The sequence below is a fragment of the Arvicanthis niloticus genome, chromosome 9 (assembly GCF_011762505.2).
Source record: "Arvicanthis niloticus isolate mArvNil1 chromosome 9, mArvNil1.pat.X, whole genome shotgun sequence".
Lineage (NCBI taxonomy): Eukaryota > Metazoa > Chordata > Mammalia > Rodentia > Muridae > Arvicanthis > Arvicanthis niloticus.
In genome coordinates this window covers 39,201,211-39,220,027 of record NC_047666.1, presented here as the reverse complement: position 1 = coordinate 39,220,027, position 18,817 = coordinate 39,201,211, and the positions used below count along the sequence as shown (strand labels likewise).

At 43.3% G+C, this 18,817-nt stretch overlaps 1 protein-coding gene across 2 annotated transcripts; it reads left to right on the top strand.

Annotated features, from left to right (window-relative positions):
• Positions 1-1,909: 1,909 nt before the first annotated feature.
• Prok2 (prokineticin 2) lies at positions 1,910-17,028 on the top strand. 2 transcript variants are annotated; one of them, XM_034511877.2, is made up of 4 exons: positions 1,910-2,114; positions 5,782-5,907; positions 13,818-13,880; positions 15,877-17,028. In XM_034511877.2, the coding sequence occupies exons 1-4, from the start codon at positions 2,022-2,024 to the stop codon at positions 15,979-15,981; spliced, it is 387 nt and encodes a 128-aa protein (XP_034367768.1). In that variant the 5' UTR covers positions 1,910-2,021; the 3' UTR covers positions 15,982-17,028. The 2 variants fall into 2 exon arrangements, with proteins under 2 accessions (XP_034367768.1, XP_034367769.1); XM_034511878.2 differs by lacking the exon at positions 13,818-13,880.
• Positions 17,029-18,817: the final 1,789 nt, after the last annotated feature.

Below are 18,817 nucleotides of genomic sequence, written 5' to 3'. Positions count from 1 at the left end.
AATAGTATCTTTCCATTTCTAAGAATTGAAATCAGACTTGATCTGACAACTTGGCCGTGGGATCTAAAGAGGTTCTGTTGAAGAGTTTTCGTTTCATCTCTCAAGTATTAAAGCCATTAAAAGTTCCAAAGAGGTTTAGGGGGTAGCCTGGCGGTAGGGTGCTTACCCAGGATGCCCATGCCCCTGATTGCAACCTCAGCACAGGGAAACCGAAGAGCCTTAAGCCGGCCTTATTTTTTAAGCATCTCCAACCTTGATTTAAAAGTCTTAGAAGACTGTTTTGAAAACAGCCCCCATAAGAAGTCGATCTCAGTGGAAGGTTAGCATTTCCCTGGGTAGAGATGGCTTGTTTTCTGTTTGGAGAAGTGGAGGAATACTCAGTTGGTATTTGATAGCAACAAATATGAAGCCGACCATTTAAGAAAAAAAAAAAAAAAGTGTCAGGAATGTTAAAGTCCATGTTGACTGGTTTTTACATTTCCCCGGGCTGCACTCCCAAGCCTTGGTTGGCATGGAGACTGGAAAAGGAAACTTTCCACCAGTCTGTCACTTGCTACTGTTTCCACTTATTTCACTGTGAATCCACTTTTAACAGTTTTCTTAAAGTTAAAAAACGAGTTTGATCCCGTTTGTGTTTTCTGGTCTCTGGATGCTTCTTGAACTCAAAAACATGGCACAAAAAGACTTTAAAACTCAGCCAAAGATCTAGGGTTTAAAATGCCCAGCTGTTTAACATTCAAATAATTCCCTGGCCCTTTGTTCATTTTTGTTTTTCCCCCTCTACATTTCGTCTGAATGCTTTGGCATGGGGGAGCCCACAGTCTGAAAGTAACTGTGGCCCAGCTCTCCTTACTGTATTGATTAAAGAGGCTGAAAAGGCCCATCTGCCTTTCAGCAGTCTGTGGTCCTAAGGGACATGGGAAAGTCTGAGGTCCCCAGTCTGGTAGGAGTGAGGTGGGTTCCCCCAAACCTCAGAAAAAAAGTCAAACTGATCATCCTTGTAGAAGCAAACAAGATGAGATTATTGGAGCCAAACTAGGGCCACAGAGGGTTGTCTCTTGTCTCATGGGATGAGCGCCTAGAGTCCAGCAGACTCACAAAAGTGATTGATCCGAACCGAAAAATCATGTCTAAGACTTGGAGTTTCCTAGGCTGGAGAACCAGGCTGGGAAAGAGCCACCTTCCCAGGGCCTCAGGCTGGCAGAACACGCTGGGAGTTCTCCTTTTTTCCCCCTTTGGCAACATCCTGTTCTGCCTTGAAGCTGGCTGGAAGCTGCGGAGGGGAGGGAACGCACGTGAGGGAAATCAGGATAGAAAGGGTCAGGAACAGATGTGGGCACCAGGAGAAGTCATTTCCAAAAAGTAAAGGAGGCTCCCACAGCTGGAGGGGCATCCCACTTCGTAAGGGATGTGGGATTGGTGTTGTGCCTGGTGCTTTGTTCTTCTACCCTGCTACATTCGCTTGCCCTTTGCTTGTTTGCTGTCTGTCCTTTTCAAAGTTGTGCCACCTCAGGGCAGAGCGGGTGGCAGTACCTGACACGCACGGACCTCTCAGCAGTAGATACGCTGAATAAATGTGCACAAACACGGTGCAATTGTATCCCCGGCGCCTGGCACGTCGTGGGTACCCCTTGCACATCTGTATGGCAAATGATGTGCCTCTGCGAGTGTGGGGGCTGAGCACGTGAGGCTCTGGAAAGCAGGACAGCGAAGGAGGGTTTCTGAGACCACAAAAGCGTCAGGAAGGCTGGTTAGGGCTGCGGCGCCCCGCGGGGGCTCTGCCCGCGTGGCGCCTGTGCGCGTGGGGCGCGGGGCACGTGCGCGTGTGCGCGTGGAGCGCGGGTTGTGTGCCCGCGCCGTGCCCCCCGCGTGCTGCCTGGCGTGAGTCACCGCGGGGCTCGCCTTTATAACCGCCGCTAGGCTCGCGGCTCGGCAGAGCAGCCCGGCCACGCGTCCCCAACGTCCCGGGTCCCAACGCCCCGGAACGCGTCCCCTAACGGCCACCGCGTCCCCGGGACGCCATGGGAGATCCGCGCTGTGCCCGGCTACTGCTACTTCTGCTGCTACCGCTGCTGCTCACACCGCCCGCCGGGGATGCCGCGGTCATCACCGGGGTAAGCTGCCCGCGCACCTGTCGCGCCTGGATCGCCCCAGAGACACCGAGCCCAGGGTGTGTAGGGACCAGGAAGGGCGTGGCATTCTCTGGAATAGTTCTTTGGCCACTTGGGAACCTGTTCTGCTCCCAAGGCAGGGGACAGCCAGGCTCAAGATGGAATTAAACAGCCTCAGCTGCTGCCTTCCCCTCCTCTCCCTCCCGCACGCCTCCGGTTTGGTCTGCTGTTCTATTTAGTAGCTCAGAGAAGTTTCTTCCCCAGTTTGAAAGTTGTTTTCCAGGAGCTGGAAAACCTACACCGCCAAATCCGGTTGCTCTTACTTAAACTGGAAAAGAGCAAGACGTACACCTCAAGCTCCATGGCTCCCGAGTGGGTTTTACCCTGTGAAATAACTTGGGTCCGGGCCACGTGTGGGGCTTTGGAAAGCAATTGTGGGCTCTTTACTGGGTTCTGGAGCAGCTGCTCTTCTATGTTACTCTTTGCCACCCCCCCCCATCCCCTTCATCGTGAAGTTCTCATTACATAAATTGTCAAGTTTGATTCCTGATACCTCATCACTCCTAGGGCTTAGTGATGGAGGAGGCTGTCGCTAGACTTTATTTAAACTCACAGAGAGTGTCTTCATCATGCTTAGAAATAGCCCATTCCTTCAAGACTTCTGACAGGTTTTTTTGTTGGTGGTGGTGGCTTTTTGTCTATCTGAAGAATGAATCCACAGTACAAAATTTCAGAAGTCTGTTTGAATAGCCCGGCAGAACCTTGGCTGTTTGCTGTTGTTTCACTTTATTAAAGAGAAAAAAAAAAAAAAGTCACTAGCATTTTTTACTAGATTGATTTATTTAAATCACTTTTAACATCTAAGGACGAATTATTGGATTCTAAAAGAGATTTGATTGGAACAACATACAGGTAATAAAGTAACATGTCACTTAAGAGAAGGATCATTATATTGAATTAAATAAAGATTGATTGATCTTCTCTGTGTTTCTTAGTGTTACAGATTGTATCCTGAAAGCTCTGGGCTTATGACATCATTGGGTTATATATACCCCATAGATACTTGATTTTATGCCTTGTGGTATTTATTAGAGCAGAGATCCTTAAAACCATTTATATAACTTCATTGGTAGCCAGTTGGTGTGCATGAACAAAAGTTTCTACAGTGTCTTTGTAACACATGGGAATGGAAACATGATTGGGTTGGTTTTCTTCCTCTCTTCCCCTGCTGGTCCATTCTAAGTGTTTCCTAATCCTCTAAGCCCCAAGGTTCCTGGGTAGTGCAAATGTCCCGTTTTGTTCCACTCACAGGAGGACACTGTTTGCTTGGCTCTGCAATGGGTTAAGAAGAATGAATGGTACTAGGAAGCAGCTGTCTAATTAAAAAGATATAAACTTATGCAATCCTTTGTAATTTTCCAACAACTGAAGCTTTGTGTTATGAAATGAAATTTTATCTCATTTCATGTTTACATGCTGGTGGGGTTGGGGGGTTGTGATACAGTCTTGTGGACTCATGGTTTTTTGTTTGGTTGGTTGGTTTTGGTTTTTTTTTTTTTTTTTTCTGTTAATTCAATATTATGAAAAGAGTATTGGAAGATATTTTTTTCCTAAAGCAATGTGGCAGTAAAACATAGTTGGGTCCCCCTGACAGAAACCATCTGGATTCGAATGAAAAAGTCAGTGATTTATCTAGATACAGTGTATACAGGGTGATAAGCATCTAAGTGATTGATTGAATTTTAAAAGATCTTGATTGTGGGTGGTTTTTTTTTTTTTTTTTTTTTTTTTTTTTTTTTTTTTTTTTTTTGTCTTAGCAAAAGAGCTCACAAGGCTTCAGAAGGTAGTCTTGTATATATGTTATAAACACCGGTATTTAACACACATCTTTGAATGTGATATCTTCATATAGATATATTAAAGCCATATTGCAAAAGGTTGTTGTGTAGACCTAACATAGAACTCTGATGGTCATGTTTGCTTAATTTCTGGTATCCAGACACAAATTAAAAGGTGGAAATGTTTAAACATCATCTTATTAAAAAAAAAAAAAAAAGCCATCCAAAGCTGAAGTTGTGGTTTTTGGCCACTACTTATTTTGAACAACAGATTTCTGCACATAGTTTAAACAAAAGCATGTCATTCTGTTGTTTGTATTGTTGTTGTTGATTCTAAGAAGGAGCTATGTTTTTTTTTGTTTGTTTTTGTTTTTTGTTTGTTTGTTTTTTGTTTTGGTTTTTTTTTTTTTTTAGACAGGTTTTCTCTGTATAGCCTTGGCTGTCCTGGAACTCACTCTGTAAACCAGGCTGGCCTCGAACTCAGAAGTCTGCCTGCCTCTGCCTCCCAAGTGCTGGGATTAAAGGCGTGTACCATCGCTGCCCCAGCAGGAGCTATGGTTCTTAAGACAAATCTTCATGGACATCAATGCAGGCTTATTCTGATTACTGCTACATGGAAAGTCCTCCACTGTGTAGTCCTTGGCTCTATATATGGCTGTACATATCTGTAGTTTGTATGGGCCAGGTGTGTCCTTTGAGGAATTACGACTGCTAATTGTATCTGTGCTGTGTGCTGTGCCTGTCCTCATCTGTTAGACCTCAGGGGCTTGTTCAACTGAGTTTCTAACGCACACTTCTGTTCATCCTAAGCCCATCAGTTCCTTTCTGCATGTCACTCATACGAAAGACTAGTGGGATGAGGCAAAAGTCTTGGTCTGTCCCCTCCCAGGCTCAGAGAGTTCTTATTTTGAAAGAGGAAATGGTGAAAATCAGGGTACCCGTGCAAGAAGAAGCATCCAGCTTAAATACTTGAAAGGGAAAAGTGAACATGTCTGAATGTCACAATGGTGCCCTTACAGGGCTGCACTGGTTTGTTCCATGTTTAGAGACAATTTCAATCTGTTCTCTCTAAACTAGGCCCCATATATTCAGCAGTTAATAATCACAAAATTGTGTGATTTGTTCTTTGTAGTTCTGCATGGTTGTGTATAGTGCAGGGCTATCGTAAACACATTCTTCAAATTCAGTCATAAAGCACCAGAAGAAGAGAGCAGACATGTTGTTGCCCCCCTCCCTAACCCCTACTCTCCTGTTCTTCCTCCTTAATCCTGTGTCTCATCATATAGGTGCTGTTTAGTCCATGGAAACATTCTGCTCAATGTTGACGGTTGATGCAAACACACAAATGGAGCTTCCGGCTCTATTTTATTAAAATCACTGCTTAGGATTTTTCATGTGTATGTAGGTGCACATGTTGGGAGAGACAGTTTCATACACACATGTATGGGCATGTATGTGGAAGACAAAAGTTAAACTCAGATGTTCTCAAATCCTGTATGCTTTATTTTTTGAGACATGGTTTCTCACTTGGCTTAGAATGTGCCCCCCCCCATCCCCGCCCCGATACAGCTAGACTGGTTGGCTGCCCAAGCCCCAAGGAGCTCGGCCTGCTTCCATCTTCCCAGAGCTGGGATTGCAAGTGCAAGCCATCATGTCTCTGGCTTTTCTTATAGATTCTGAGGATTGAACGTGTGTCCTCATGCTTGTGTGGCAAATACTTTACTGGCTGGGCATTTGGATAGTTAAAGAGGATTTTCCCTGCTAATTTTAGAGTTCCCTAGCCTGAGACTTCCCCAGTATCTATACTTATCTGTTGGTTCTTTTCCTTTCAGGCTTGTGACAAGGACTCTCAGTGTGGAGGAGGCATGTGCTGCGCCGTCAGTATCTGGGTCAAGAGCATTAGGATCTGCACACCGATGGGCCAAGTGGGAGACAGCTGCCACCCCCTGACTCGGAAAGTTAGTGTCTGCACTGGGACTCCGGGTGTACCTTCCCGCTGAGCAAGGCCTGTATGACAAAAGGCTTGGCTAGTTCACTTGAAACAGAAACCAGAGGACAGTACAGTGAGGATGCACCTATTTCTTTCTTCTCACCCCTTCCACTGGTCACTTCCAAACCATTGCTCTCCTGACATTAAAAATAACCTTACATCAACGTAATTCCTAACATGTGGACGAAGTAGAGATTTTCCTGGAACGTGCTTTGTAAAATCAAAGTAAAGAGTTCTTTAAAAAGACTCTATTCTCAACCAGCTGATGCAGTAGGCGGCAGTCAGCTTTTGTGAATTGTTTGTTGTTTGTTGGTTTTTTTTTCAGACAATTACCAATAACAAACACACTTACTCTTGTATTTTAAACTTTGTGTTTTGTTGCTGTTTGTTTGAGACAGCTTCTCATGTTGTCTAGGCTGGCCTTGAACTACTGACTCTACCTTCTCCACCCTGTGCCAAGTGCTGAGCTTGCACCACAGTGCCCCATTAACGTTTTATATTTTGCTTCTGTACCTGTGAGATACGATTTTGATAACTTCTGGAGATTCAGGACATTTAATTTTCTGGTGTGACTGCAGCAGCTCAATGTCACCATGACCTAAAAAAAGTTGGAAAGATTGTGTGCCCTGAGAGGCAAGGCCTTCCCGATCGGGTGGGATGGGGTTTAGAGGTTGTATTCCTAGGAAATGCAGATTCTCCAACTGGAGATAGATAGGGGAGATTGAAGGTGACCAGACAGAATGTGGAACTGTGTCCTTATCCTTCACATAATACACATTTAAACACAGTGTGGTGTCAGACAAGTTCTCTAGGTTGGCAAGTAGCTATCTCTCTTCTTCATTGTTCCAGTCAATAAAATTTGGTCCAAGGGCAATAAGACAAAGGTCCAGGACAGGTGGCTTCTTGAAGGGAGACACTATACTTACTTCTTTTCTTTCTTTCTTTTTTTTTTTTTTCTCACAGGTACAGGTAGCATATTTTAAAAATCAAATATAATTCTCTCTTCTGCCTTCTTTTTGCCCCCCTTTGGGTTTGAAACTATCATAGATGCAGCCATCTGCCCTAGGATCTAACTATACTAGGTAACACTCCGAATTTTCACACCGTAAGAAAATGAACTTCCATAGCCTATCAGTGAGATGCACCTCAGTGTGAGGACCCCACTTGTTTGCTGGGAAGCCTGTCTGAAAGCAGTATTTGTGGCCAGCTTTCCTGTGGTTGGTGGCCTTGAGAAATGCTTCCTGTTGCATTTGGTCCACTCTTCCTGTGGTTTGACCATTGCAAGACTTCACTTGTCATTTTTTAAACATGACACCACCTTTTATCCCTGGACATTCTAAGATACAACTGGCTTTACCATTAGTCACCTGTCTAAATGTCAGGCTTCCCAGGAGCTAGTGAGGCTTGCCGAGCTGCCTTGGGTAACAAATCCAGTTTCTTCCTAGTGAATCCTCTTTTGTGCACTAAAGCCATTGTCCCTAAGTGGCCTCCCATTATCTTTCTGCTCTGAGAATTGTATGGTTGTGTATAGAGTTTATAGAGTGTACATTTTAAAAGTGGCTTTTTCTTATTAATAGCAGTGACCATCATGGGTCAGATGTGAGTATGAGCCATATGGTTTATATAAGATGTTGTGTATCTCACTCTTACCTAATACCTCACACCCATGCTGTACTTTTATATCTGCCATGCACTCTGTATAACATTAAGCCAGGTTGAGGTTACACATGTGAGAACATATAAAGCAACCTTTATGTCTTTCTGACCTCCCTCACCTTCCTGTGTGGTCCTGACTACTCCACTCCTCTACCCCCATTGAAATCAACTGCGGTCATCTGAGCATTTATTTTTTTCTTAAATGGCAGAGACGGGATGCCCACCAGGATAAGTGCTAATAGTCCCGGTTTTAATTTGGGCCATGTGTGTATACATGTGTACATGCTTGGTGCACATGCTTCTGAGTTTGCCTATGGATGCCAGACATTGATATGGGTTGTCTTCCTCACTTGGTGCCTGGCTTTTTTACATAAGTGCTAAGGATCTGAACACAGGTCCTTGTGAATGCTTGGCAAGCAGTTTATAGTCTGATCCATCTCCCCGGGTCCTTCCATTTGCATGACAGCAGGAAAAGATGAGAGCTTTCAGCCTAGACCACAAGCAGGGGAAGAGAGCACCCAGGGAACAGTCTTCTGAAACCTCAGATCCATTCCCAGCAACACACCTTCTCCAACAAGGCCACACCTCCTAATCCTCCCCAAACAGTTCCATCAACTTGGGACCAAGTGTTCAAATGAATGAGCCTATGGGGGCCTTATCATCCAAACCACCACTGACTGCTTCGTTCTGTAGGTCAGCAGAGTGAAGACCATTTGCTTTGCTGAGCAGAAACTTGGCATGTAACTCTAGGCATCAGTTCTTGTTTTCTCTACTTTTTTGAAACCATAGCTAGGAAACCTACCTGTGCTGACATCCTGACGTGTTTTTCATGTGTCTTATTTTTTTTCTCCAGCATGATTTTGTTTAGAGTTCCTTGGCTTATTTGACATATTCTGTGCTCCTCTGTAAATCTGGGTATCTTTTCTCCAATTATGCAAAGTTATTCTTGCTGTTAAAAGTCACCCGCTGTTAAATTGGGGCCAAAATCTTCTTTATATGTCTAGTAATATTTTGTTGTTATAAAATTAGATGCTGTTCTAACACTTGGCATATTAATCTACACCACATTGGTTTTTTAAATCTATTTTTCTTATTCCTGTTTATTTTATAAATTTGATAGTTTACTATATTGGTCATATTTCTTTCTTCTCACTGGTGAATTTTTTTTTCTAGTGGGATTTACTCATGTTCTTAATGATGTTACTTACTTACTAAATTCTTTCTCTTCTCCATATAGGATTCCCTTAAGCATCTTTTGTAAGCCTGGCTTCGTGGCTGTGAGGTCCTTTGATTTATTCTTATACAGAGGTGCCCACTTGTCTGTTGACTGTGAAGGGCAGCCTTACTAGACACAGCAATCTGTTTGTTCTTACTTTCCTTCAGGACCCAAAATATATTATTCTATGCCTTCCTGGCATTTAGAGTTCCTTCTGAGAAATCTGCCATAAATCTAATATATTTGCCTTAAAATGTTACTTGACATTTCTTTCTAGCAGATTGTAATATTCTTTTTGTCCTATACTTTTAACAGCTTAGTTATGTTATGTCAGGATGACCTACCACGTGAAATAAGGTCCCACTGTTTTTTCCACTTTGAGTTACCAAATATGAAGTAAAAATGGTTCTATGATGTATATGTTTAAGGTTCTAAATGCTTCTTGTACTTGAATGTCCATGTCTTTCCCAAGATTTTGTATGTTTTCTTCTGTTATTTTACTGAGGAGGTTTTCTATGCCTCCCCCACCCCAACCTGTAGCCCTTCTTCTTCGTAATCTGAATATTTGATTTTTTAAGGGTTCTTTCTGTCTGACACTAACAATCCAACTGATCTGTCTTCAAGCTTTGTCATTTTTTTCTTCAGCTTGATCTAATCTGTTACTGAGGCTTCCAACTAATGTTTCTATCTGACCTGTAGAGACCCTTGTTTCCTTCGTGACTCCTGTCAGTTCTCCTCCTGATCCTTCACTGCCTTCCTTAATTCATTTTGCTGCATGCGGTTTTTTTCATCATTTTTAAAAAATTTCTATTGAGAATGGTTCATCTGCTGGGATGGAAATTGTTTGTGATATTATGTGGCTTCCTCTTGAAAGTATGTCTTGGAAGGTGTCAGTCCTTGGTTTTGTTTGATATGCAGCACAGAGTGTCTTGTTCTTGTAATAATCTTCAAGGCTAATCTCCCACCAAGTTTCTTCCTCACAAGACCCTAATGAGGCAAAGCTAAAGTTATAAAGAGAAATTAGAAGAGGTTAGCTGAGTGCTCCCATGGGCAGCGTGGGGTGGGGCAGGGCGAGGATGGGGCAGGGATGGAGGGGGGTGGGGAGAGGACAGGGCGGGGATTCCCTTGCTATTTTTGATACTTAAAAACCAACTTAATTATGTTTTCATGATTCAAGTTCATGCCAAGTCTGAAAGCAAGTGAGTCCATCTTTTCTCACACCTCTGCATACATTCTTTCAGGTTGTTCTCATGGGAGGCCAAATAAAGACATCTTTAAATAATGGTTTTATAGTAAAAATCAACTGATAAACTGACAAAGTGCTCAAAGATAAGATTTTGTGCTATGTTCACTTTCCCTCATTGAGTTGTCTACATGAAATATACTTCCAGAACTCAGTTTTATGACATTCTATATTTTTTTCCACTGTTTTGGAAATGTTGAAAGGTCATTTTGACGAGTTATTTTCAGGACCAAGAACTGGAGTTGCTAATCATGGTGAAGATTAAGTTATTTAAATTTATTCTATAAAAAAAAAAGTAGTTCTAGAATGTCCTCAGCTACATTCAAGATAGGTCAAGAAGAATGTTTTTATAAATATCTCCTGATGTATAGTACAGTTTTTCATTTCTACCCACAACCAACGATGGTTTCTTAGTAAATTGTAAAACTAAGAGTTTTTGTGGGAAATTCATTCTCCTACTTCAGTTTTGCACAACCCCCTCCCCGTGCCCCAATCTGTCTTTTGAATAAATAGAACAGTATTTAAGATGAAGTGAGAGCAGTGGTCAGGGTCAGCCAGCCTCCTGTGCATCCATTGACCTGTGGACTTAGTTGATGCTAGACTATCAAAAGTACAGAAGTTTCTACTTCATATTTGGTAATTAAAAATGGAAAGAAACACTGGGACCTTATTGCACTTGTCTATAATCTCAGCGCTTGGGACCCTGAAGCAGGTGGATCCAGAGTTCAAGGTCAGCCTGGCTTAGGGAGGGAGTCCCTAGGGCAGTAGATCATGGTTAGAGCCTGTACCTCATGGAACCAAGGACCCGAGTTCAATCCTGGGCACTGGCAAATACAAAATAATCAAAGAAGCAAAAGCCCAAAACGCTAGATTACCTGGAGAAAATGCATCTTATGTTAAACAATAGTTTTAACTGGTATTCATTTTTTTTTAATACTTTGAGTGACTTCTACAATCATGTCTTTAGAAAACACTGCTATAAAAACACATTATCTTAATTCTATGAATGGTTACATTGTGATTTTTATTTTCAGCATTAAAAAAAAACAAGAATACTGAAAAAGAAGAATTTTGATGCCATGTTTTCTATTCCATTTGATGAATGTAACTAATACTTGAAATTTTTTGTGTTATTATCATTTTTCACTTTAAAGAGGTGTTCTCTGATCTCATCTTTAAATTTGTACCACCTTCTGGTTTGTTTGTCCAGGGACTAAACACAGAGCTTTGCCCAGAGTTCTCCCACTGAGCTACACACCGGGCTCCAATCCACTTTGTGTGCATGTCCTTTTTAAATATATGTTTATATAGGTGTGTGTGCTTGTGTGTGCACTTGCGTTTGCATGCACATACGTTGAGGCCAAGGATTGATGTCGCTGTCTTCCTCACTAACTTTCCACCTTACTTTTTGAGACATGGTCTTTCACTGAACCCAGAGCTCCTGGTTTAGGTAGGCTGGCTGGCAGGTGTTCGCCGGTCATCCAGCTGTTTCCAGTTCACTGGGATTACAGATGTGCAGTGTGCCTGGCTTTCCTGTGGATGTTGGGATGAGTGTCAGGTCAGCGCTTGCACAGTGGGCACTTAGCTGGCAGCCATTTCCCCGCCCCACCCACTTTTATATAAACATTTTAACATAATTTTCTTCCTTTCCTTTTCTCTTTCTTTTTTCACTCTCTCTTCCTCTCTGTCTCTATTTCTCTTTCATTTTTTCAGCAGTCACTCACTATGTAGAATTTGTAACCTTCTGCCTCCTAAATATTGAGATTACTGTAAGTAACCTACTAAAAAAGATCTTGAAGATGTAAAACGTAGTTGTTCTCCACAGTGTATGACTAAACACTGTGAATAAAATGTAAGCATGTGTTTTTTATTTTTTTAAAGGCTTCAATGGCACTTGTTAATGCTGTGCATTTTTAGTAAGACTAAAAGATAACTAAGGTGGCTTAACAGTTCATAAAAGATGGTTAGAGAGAAGATACTGTGTGGTTTCCTCATTCTTCCTAATGTGGACATCAAGAATCACTGGTGCAGTGATCTCTCGGAGCAGTATCAGAGCTGTGGCTGCCGGTTCAAGTCGACTGTGTCTCACAGACAGAAACACAGTGCAGCATGACACAGGGCTCTCAACCTTCACTCGATACCCCGTTTCTCCAGTTGGTGGCATCTTGCAAAACTGGAGGACAATTCAGCAACAGGCAATTGTGCAGTCAGGATAGAAAGCAGTTCCATTACTACAGAGTCAGCTCCCACGTCCCTCCCCCGCCCCTGTGCTGGTGCGTGCACGCACTTGTGCAGGCGCACCCGCTCTTGTGTTTTGCTGGAGATTGAAGCTAAGATCTCACCCCTTAGGCAAGCACTCTTAGCCTCAGCAATAGGTCTTCTTTGTATTTTGAGATAGGGTCTCACCAAGTGGTCCAAGCTGGCCTTGAACTCACCATCCTTCTGCCTCAGCTCCCCACCCCTACCCCAGCCCCGGCCAAGTAGCCAGGATTTTACAGGTCTGTGCTTCAGTTTTCCCTTTTAGAAGTGCCATTTTCCCTTTAGAAGCACTCCAAGTAAGAAAGAACCGTGTTCTGTCTTGATGAGTTTAGAATTTGCCGATTGGAATTGTAGGCTGTAAGAAACTGGTGTTCCACTGATTCTAAAGCAAGTCATCAGGTTTGGACTAGTGGTTAGAACAAGCACTGATGTAAACATTCCGTCACTCCGTTGACACCTGTTTGCTTCGTTCTGTGAGGCTTCTGAACCTAGAGGTGAATGGAGAAGCAGGCAAGAGTCTGCTGAATGGATGATTTCAGAGCTCAGGCTGCTAGGGACTTCCAGGTGAAAAGGGAGAAAGAGAACTGTTGTGACCTTGGGCTGCTTGGAAAGGATGCTTGGAAGGAGAAATGCTGATTGGGTCTTGGTTTGTATGAGAAAAGACAAGCACCGGGAGAAGGGGCCCAAAGGCTCACAGAGGCAGCTGTGGCTTGGTGTTCCTGCAAAGGGCCTTTCCTCTCTGGTTTCTTGCATCCTTCAATACCTAGAACAGGGGCTGGTGATCAGTACCTAGAACAGGGGCAGCACATCAGCTTGAAACCTGCTTTCTGTGTCCTGTGCATAAGCCTTGGATAGGTTATATTTGACTATTTTACACTTGGGACAAGCACAGTTTCTTGACTATTGTGGCCAACTCTTGGTTATTAGTTTCCATGCGCAGTTTGGAACTAATAGCTCACTGTTCACTGAGACATTTAGGCTCTCCTGGACATTTAGGGCTTCAGCGCATTTCTAGCATCTATTCAGTAAATGTGAACAGCATCTCCCCCATCCCAGCTGTGACAAACACAACTAGCCAGTTGTGGGTTTTGGACTTTAAGGCTTGCCTCAGAGGAGTCTGGCAAAAATCTCAGAGTCAAAGTAGATGGTCCCATCTCACACTGCCCAAGTTGTCGTTGTCTAAGCTGGACCAGCTATGGCCCAAGCTGTCTGATGTGCTCTGGGTGGTAGGCCTTCCCCCACTGCATCGGCCAGCAGCCTTGACACACTCAACGGCAGAACCATTCTGAGCACATTATCTGCCTTAACTCTATGGCAGCGCGGCTGTGTGTAGATGCCATGTTTAGCCCCTTGGAAATAGCCATGCTTCAAAAAGGCAAAAGGCCCCGGGGGAGCCTGGCTGAGCCCTGCTCTGCTTGCTGACCACACCACAAGCCCCGCCCTCTATCCCTACTCTGACTTCCTTTGTGTTTATTGATGTCACTCATCTCCCTGGCCCATCCAGAGTCATGTTGCAAATGGAAGGCAGGAAAGAAGAAGGGCGAAGAGAAGAAAGAGGAAGAAGGAGGTAAGAAGAATGAGAGAGAGCGTGGACCTGCCAGGGCATACACCTAGGATGCCTGGCTTTTACCTTGCACATGAGAATTGTGTCTGCCCTCTTAGAGCAACCCGAGACTAAGGTCAGGATGCTTTTGCCACTGTCTAAAGACAGTCTTTTGCTCTTTTTTTTTTTTTTTTTTTTTTTTTTTTTTTTTTTTTTTATTCGTAAAAGGAATTCTATTTTGAAAGCATCTGGGTAATTGTTGTGGGATGGCTTCTTTTGATAGGATAGACTAGAATTATAGAGAATGACAGCTAATAAAACATTTGAAGTTGGAAACAGGAGGTTTGCATTCTCTGATAAGGAGCCCTACAGCTAAACTAACTCACTCTCTCTCTCTCTCTCTCTCCCTCTCTCTCTCATCTTTCCCAGGCTACTCTCAAATTCATGATCCTCCATTTTTGGTATCCTGAGTGACTACTGTGGTTACAGGACTGAGCCATCCAACCTGGCCAGGGTGTTAACTGAGCTAAGAGGCCCTGTACCTATAGAGCGGGGGTGGGTTTCCTGTCTGTGTTTTAGAACATTGGAAAGCAGATGTATTTTTAGTGCTAGCTATATCAGTTGACATGCCTCAATCCAGCTCCAGCAATAGCATGTATAGGGACTGAGAAGTGGCTTTGGGCATGAGGCAGGACTTCTCTTCTGGGCCAGCTTCTGGGCCAGTCAAGGTCTTCAAACTGAGCTTGTTTTTCCTATGGATTCCCTCTAAACATCCTCAGTGATATAATTTTGGTGGCTGTGTGTGAATGCTTGAACTTGCATACTCCTGACTTGTTGTGGATTCATACTTGTGCATGGAATACGTGTGGTCCTGTCTAGGCTTGCCTTTCCTTATGGGGCTTACATAGCAAGACACTATAAAAATAAATGAGAGATGCTAGAGAGATGTCTCATTCAGTAACATGCTTGCTACACAAGCATAAAGTCCTGGATTCTGTTCCCCAAGACCTCAGTACAAAAGCCACATGCAGTGGTGAACATCTGTAATCCCAGCACTGGGGAGGCAGCAAGTGGATCCTGGGGCTCAGTGGTCAACCAGCCTAGTGGAAGCAGCCATTCCAGCTTTATTAAGAGATCCTGTCTCAAAAAGTGGAAAAGTGATGGAGGAAAGAAGGTATTCAGCATCCAGCTCAGCCCTCCACATGGATTCTGCATAAATGTACCTCTGCACAGCACATGTGTGTATGTGCACTACACACGCACACACACACACACACACACACACACGAAACATTAATATGAGAAAATGAAGAAGGCATAAAGACTCTTTTTCCATTTGTAGCCAAGCCTTCAGCTCCAGATGTGTTCTCCTCTCTGTTCTTCCATCTCTCATCTGTAAAACAGGTGTGAGTCTGTATCTGAAATCTTCACAAGCTGAGGGCAGGGATGAGGGCAGGATGAATACACACAGACACACACAGACACAGACACACACAGACACACACACACACACACATACACACACAGCTTTGTGTATTGCCTATTGAGCATTTGGTGATACAGATTAGGATCCAATTATCTGCAAAATGGCTTCATTTGTTTTAATTTTTATTTTGTATGAGTGTTGGACAGATGGCTCTGTTGGTAAGTACTTGTTCTGCAAGCACAAAAGTTCAAATCCCCAATATACACATAAAAAGCCAAGCATGGGGGGCTCATGCCTATGACCTCAACACTGGGGATCAGAGACAGGTGTACCCCAGGATATTACTGGCCTACCAGCCTAGTTGAAACAGCAATTGTATGGTTCAGTAAAAGACCCTGTTCTGAGAAAATAAGATGTTCAAAGGTAGAAGAACATGGACGGCCTGCTCTGGCTTCTGCCTTCATGTGCGTGGGGGTTGACCCACACACTCAGGCACATGTGCCATACATTTACATACACATTACACATTAAACCAACAGGTAAGTTGAAAGGTCAATTTTTTTTTTTCTAACTTGGTCTCCTTTTCTCTTTTAGGTTCCATTTTGGGGGCGGCGGATGCACCACACCTGTCCCTGCCTGCCAGGCTTGGCGTGTTTAAGGACTTCCTTCAACCGGTTTATTTGTTTGGCCCGGAAGTGATCACTTTGAAGTAGAAACTTGAAATGTGAACCTCCGCTGCACAATGTATGTCAAGTCTCACTTGTAATTGTGTCAAACAAAGAATATGCCAGAAAGATATGTTCTCCCTCCCTCCACTTTCCAAGTAACGTTTCTGTCTTTGATTTTTGAAGTGGCTTTTTTTTTTTTTTTCCTTTTTTGAAGGAGAGTTTTGATTTTTTTTTTTTTTTGGAGAGATTTATAGAGGGCGAGGCTTTCTGGAATGGCGTCTCATTTCCCTGTTTATGTTTTGCCTTGACATTTTTTGAATGCCAATAACAACCGTTTTTTCACAAATAGGAGAATAAGAGTGAATGTTCTATTGCAGAAATTTCCTTTTGCTCTTTGCCTCACCTCTGCCTGTCCTGCCCAGTGCCCAGACAGACACACCCTTACTCTTCAAAGACTCTGATAACTCTCACCTTAGTCTAGCGTTGCGGGGCCTCTACGCTCCTGGGCTTGCTGGTAGACCCACTGAGGAGGCTCAGAGAGCTAGCCCTGGACAGGTTTGAACCAGACCCTCCAGGCAGCTCATTGGGGGCAGACGTTGGAAGTACTCCATGAACTTCCCTGCACCCATCTGGCCCGCTGGCTTTCGTTTCTGCTGTTTAACTGGTGGGAGGACAAAATTAATGGGACACTGAAGGAACCGGGTCCATTTTTCTAGATTTGTTTAAGTAAAAGACATTTTCTCCTTAGTGGAATATTGCGTCTTTTTCTTTTTTATTTGAAGCTTTTTCCTTTTTTTTTAAAGTCTTCTTGTTGGAGACATTTTAAAGAATGCCACTTGAGGAAGTATTGATTTTCATCTGGCATGACAGGAGTCATAATTTTAAAAATCGGTGTTAAGTTATAATTTAAACTTTTATTTGTAACCCAAAGGTCTATTGTAATGGATTTCCTGATATTCTGCCATTTGTACTGGTATCAATATTTCTATGTAAAAAATTCTGTATCAGAATAATGACGATACTGTATATCCTTTGATTTATTTTGATATTATATCCTTATTTTTGTCACGGCTGTCAACAGTTTTTATTACGAACGGATTTCTATATAGCCCTCATCCTAAAGTCGGCAGACACCCCAAAGCTGGTGAAATCACCCTAACAGTACATGCATTTTCACCTCACATCCAGGAGAGCTGTTTGTGTGAATTTCAAGGTAGCACAAAAATGAAAAATAAACCATGTATATTAAAAAACAAAAAGAAACAAAAAAGCTTTGGTGGGTGAAGGAAAGCGTGACACCCGGAAGCGATTGTTATCTGGAATGGACCTGTACACGTGACACCCGGAAGTGATTGTTTGCTGGCATGTACCCGTAGGCTTGCCCTGAGAGATCCGATGGAGTGTGTGTGATGTGTGGCGCAGCATGGGTTAGGCTCTGACTGCACAGTGGTGCCAATATGGTCTGGCCTTGAACAACTCACTTAAGTGTTGTCAACCCATATTGTGTCACAAATAAACATCTGAAACCTCAAGTTTAACTGACTACACAGTTGCCACGCCCACCCACCCCATGTTCCCCAAAGTGGATACCTGCAGTCCGCTCTGGTTATTTGCTCAGTTAGGGGTTGCCTAGGTACTGGTGTCTGGTACAATTATACCGGATCTGGGTATGTTAATCACCATCGTTGCTTGGAGAAAAGTGGTCTCTGTTTATACTGGAAGAAAAACAAGAAACGTCAACAAGAGGAGTTATGGGAAAGAAATGGGCATGTCAAGTAATCTGGCTAAAGTTTTTTGTTTTTGTTTTTTTTTACGTGTTATTCAAGAGACTTGTCAATAAGTGGCAACATGTAATTTTCATCTTAATTTTCACCAGAATGAAAAGCCGCAACTATCTCTTATACAACCTTGCTCTTACATATTCCAATCCAGTTTAAAGGTTCATACATAAAGACAGACAGAGTCTCAGGGGCACAGACAAGAGGACCGGGATGTGCAGAAAGTACAGGGGAGTTGGGTAGTCAGTACCACCTTCAGCCCCAGAGCCTTGGCGTTTGCGTTCTCTCTCTCTCTCTCTCTCTCTCTCTCTCTCTCTCTCTCTCTCTCTCTCTCTCTCTCTGCTCATTATTTTTACAATGTTTAACATAACATAATTATTTGAAGATTGTTAATTGCCATCAAACCCATCACCTTTCAAAATAACTCTCTCACAAACCTTATGATCCCATTTCTCAGAATTTATATTTTCTTAAGTATTACTATGTGTAAGAGAGAGTGTGTAAGGAAGGGGGAGGGGAAGGAGGAGTGTGCCAAGACAAACCTGTGGAGGTCACCTGGGGAGCACTCAGGTGGTCAGGTCTGTGCAGCAAATGCTTTAACAGCTTGGACCACCTACCTAGCCCTCAGAGGTTATCTGGGACATTTTTATGTGACTCAATAGGTCTATACCCTGGCAACTGTGTCTTCTACTCCCAGGATGGCCCTTCATAACGTCTGAGACATCCCAGTCCTGAAACCCTACAAGGTAAGGCAAGGTGGGAATTTCCAGGTGAAAAAAACAGATACCTAGTCCATTTCTGGTAAATACATGGTGTGAGTTTTCTTAAGTGCAAGGCAGCAGAACTAGCCAACAATTAGTAACCAAACTCAAGCAACCTTTCCACTTTTTTTTTTTTTTCCTGTCAGCTTTCACAATCAGTGTTAAAGTCTGAATGTGAAATGTCCTCCACACTCAGCCACCACTGGGGATGGGCCACTGTGAGGATTCATATTCTGGCCACCTCCCCCCACCCTCTTGTCTTTCTGTTTCTCTGCTCTGGGTGCAATGTGACCTTCAGCTTCAGACTTCTGCCGTCATGCCTTCTCCT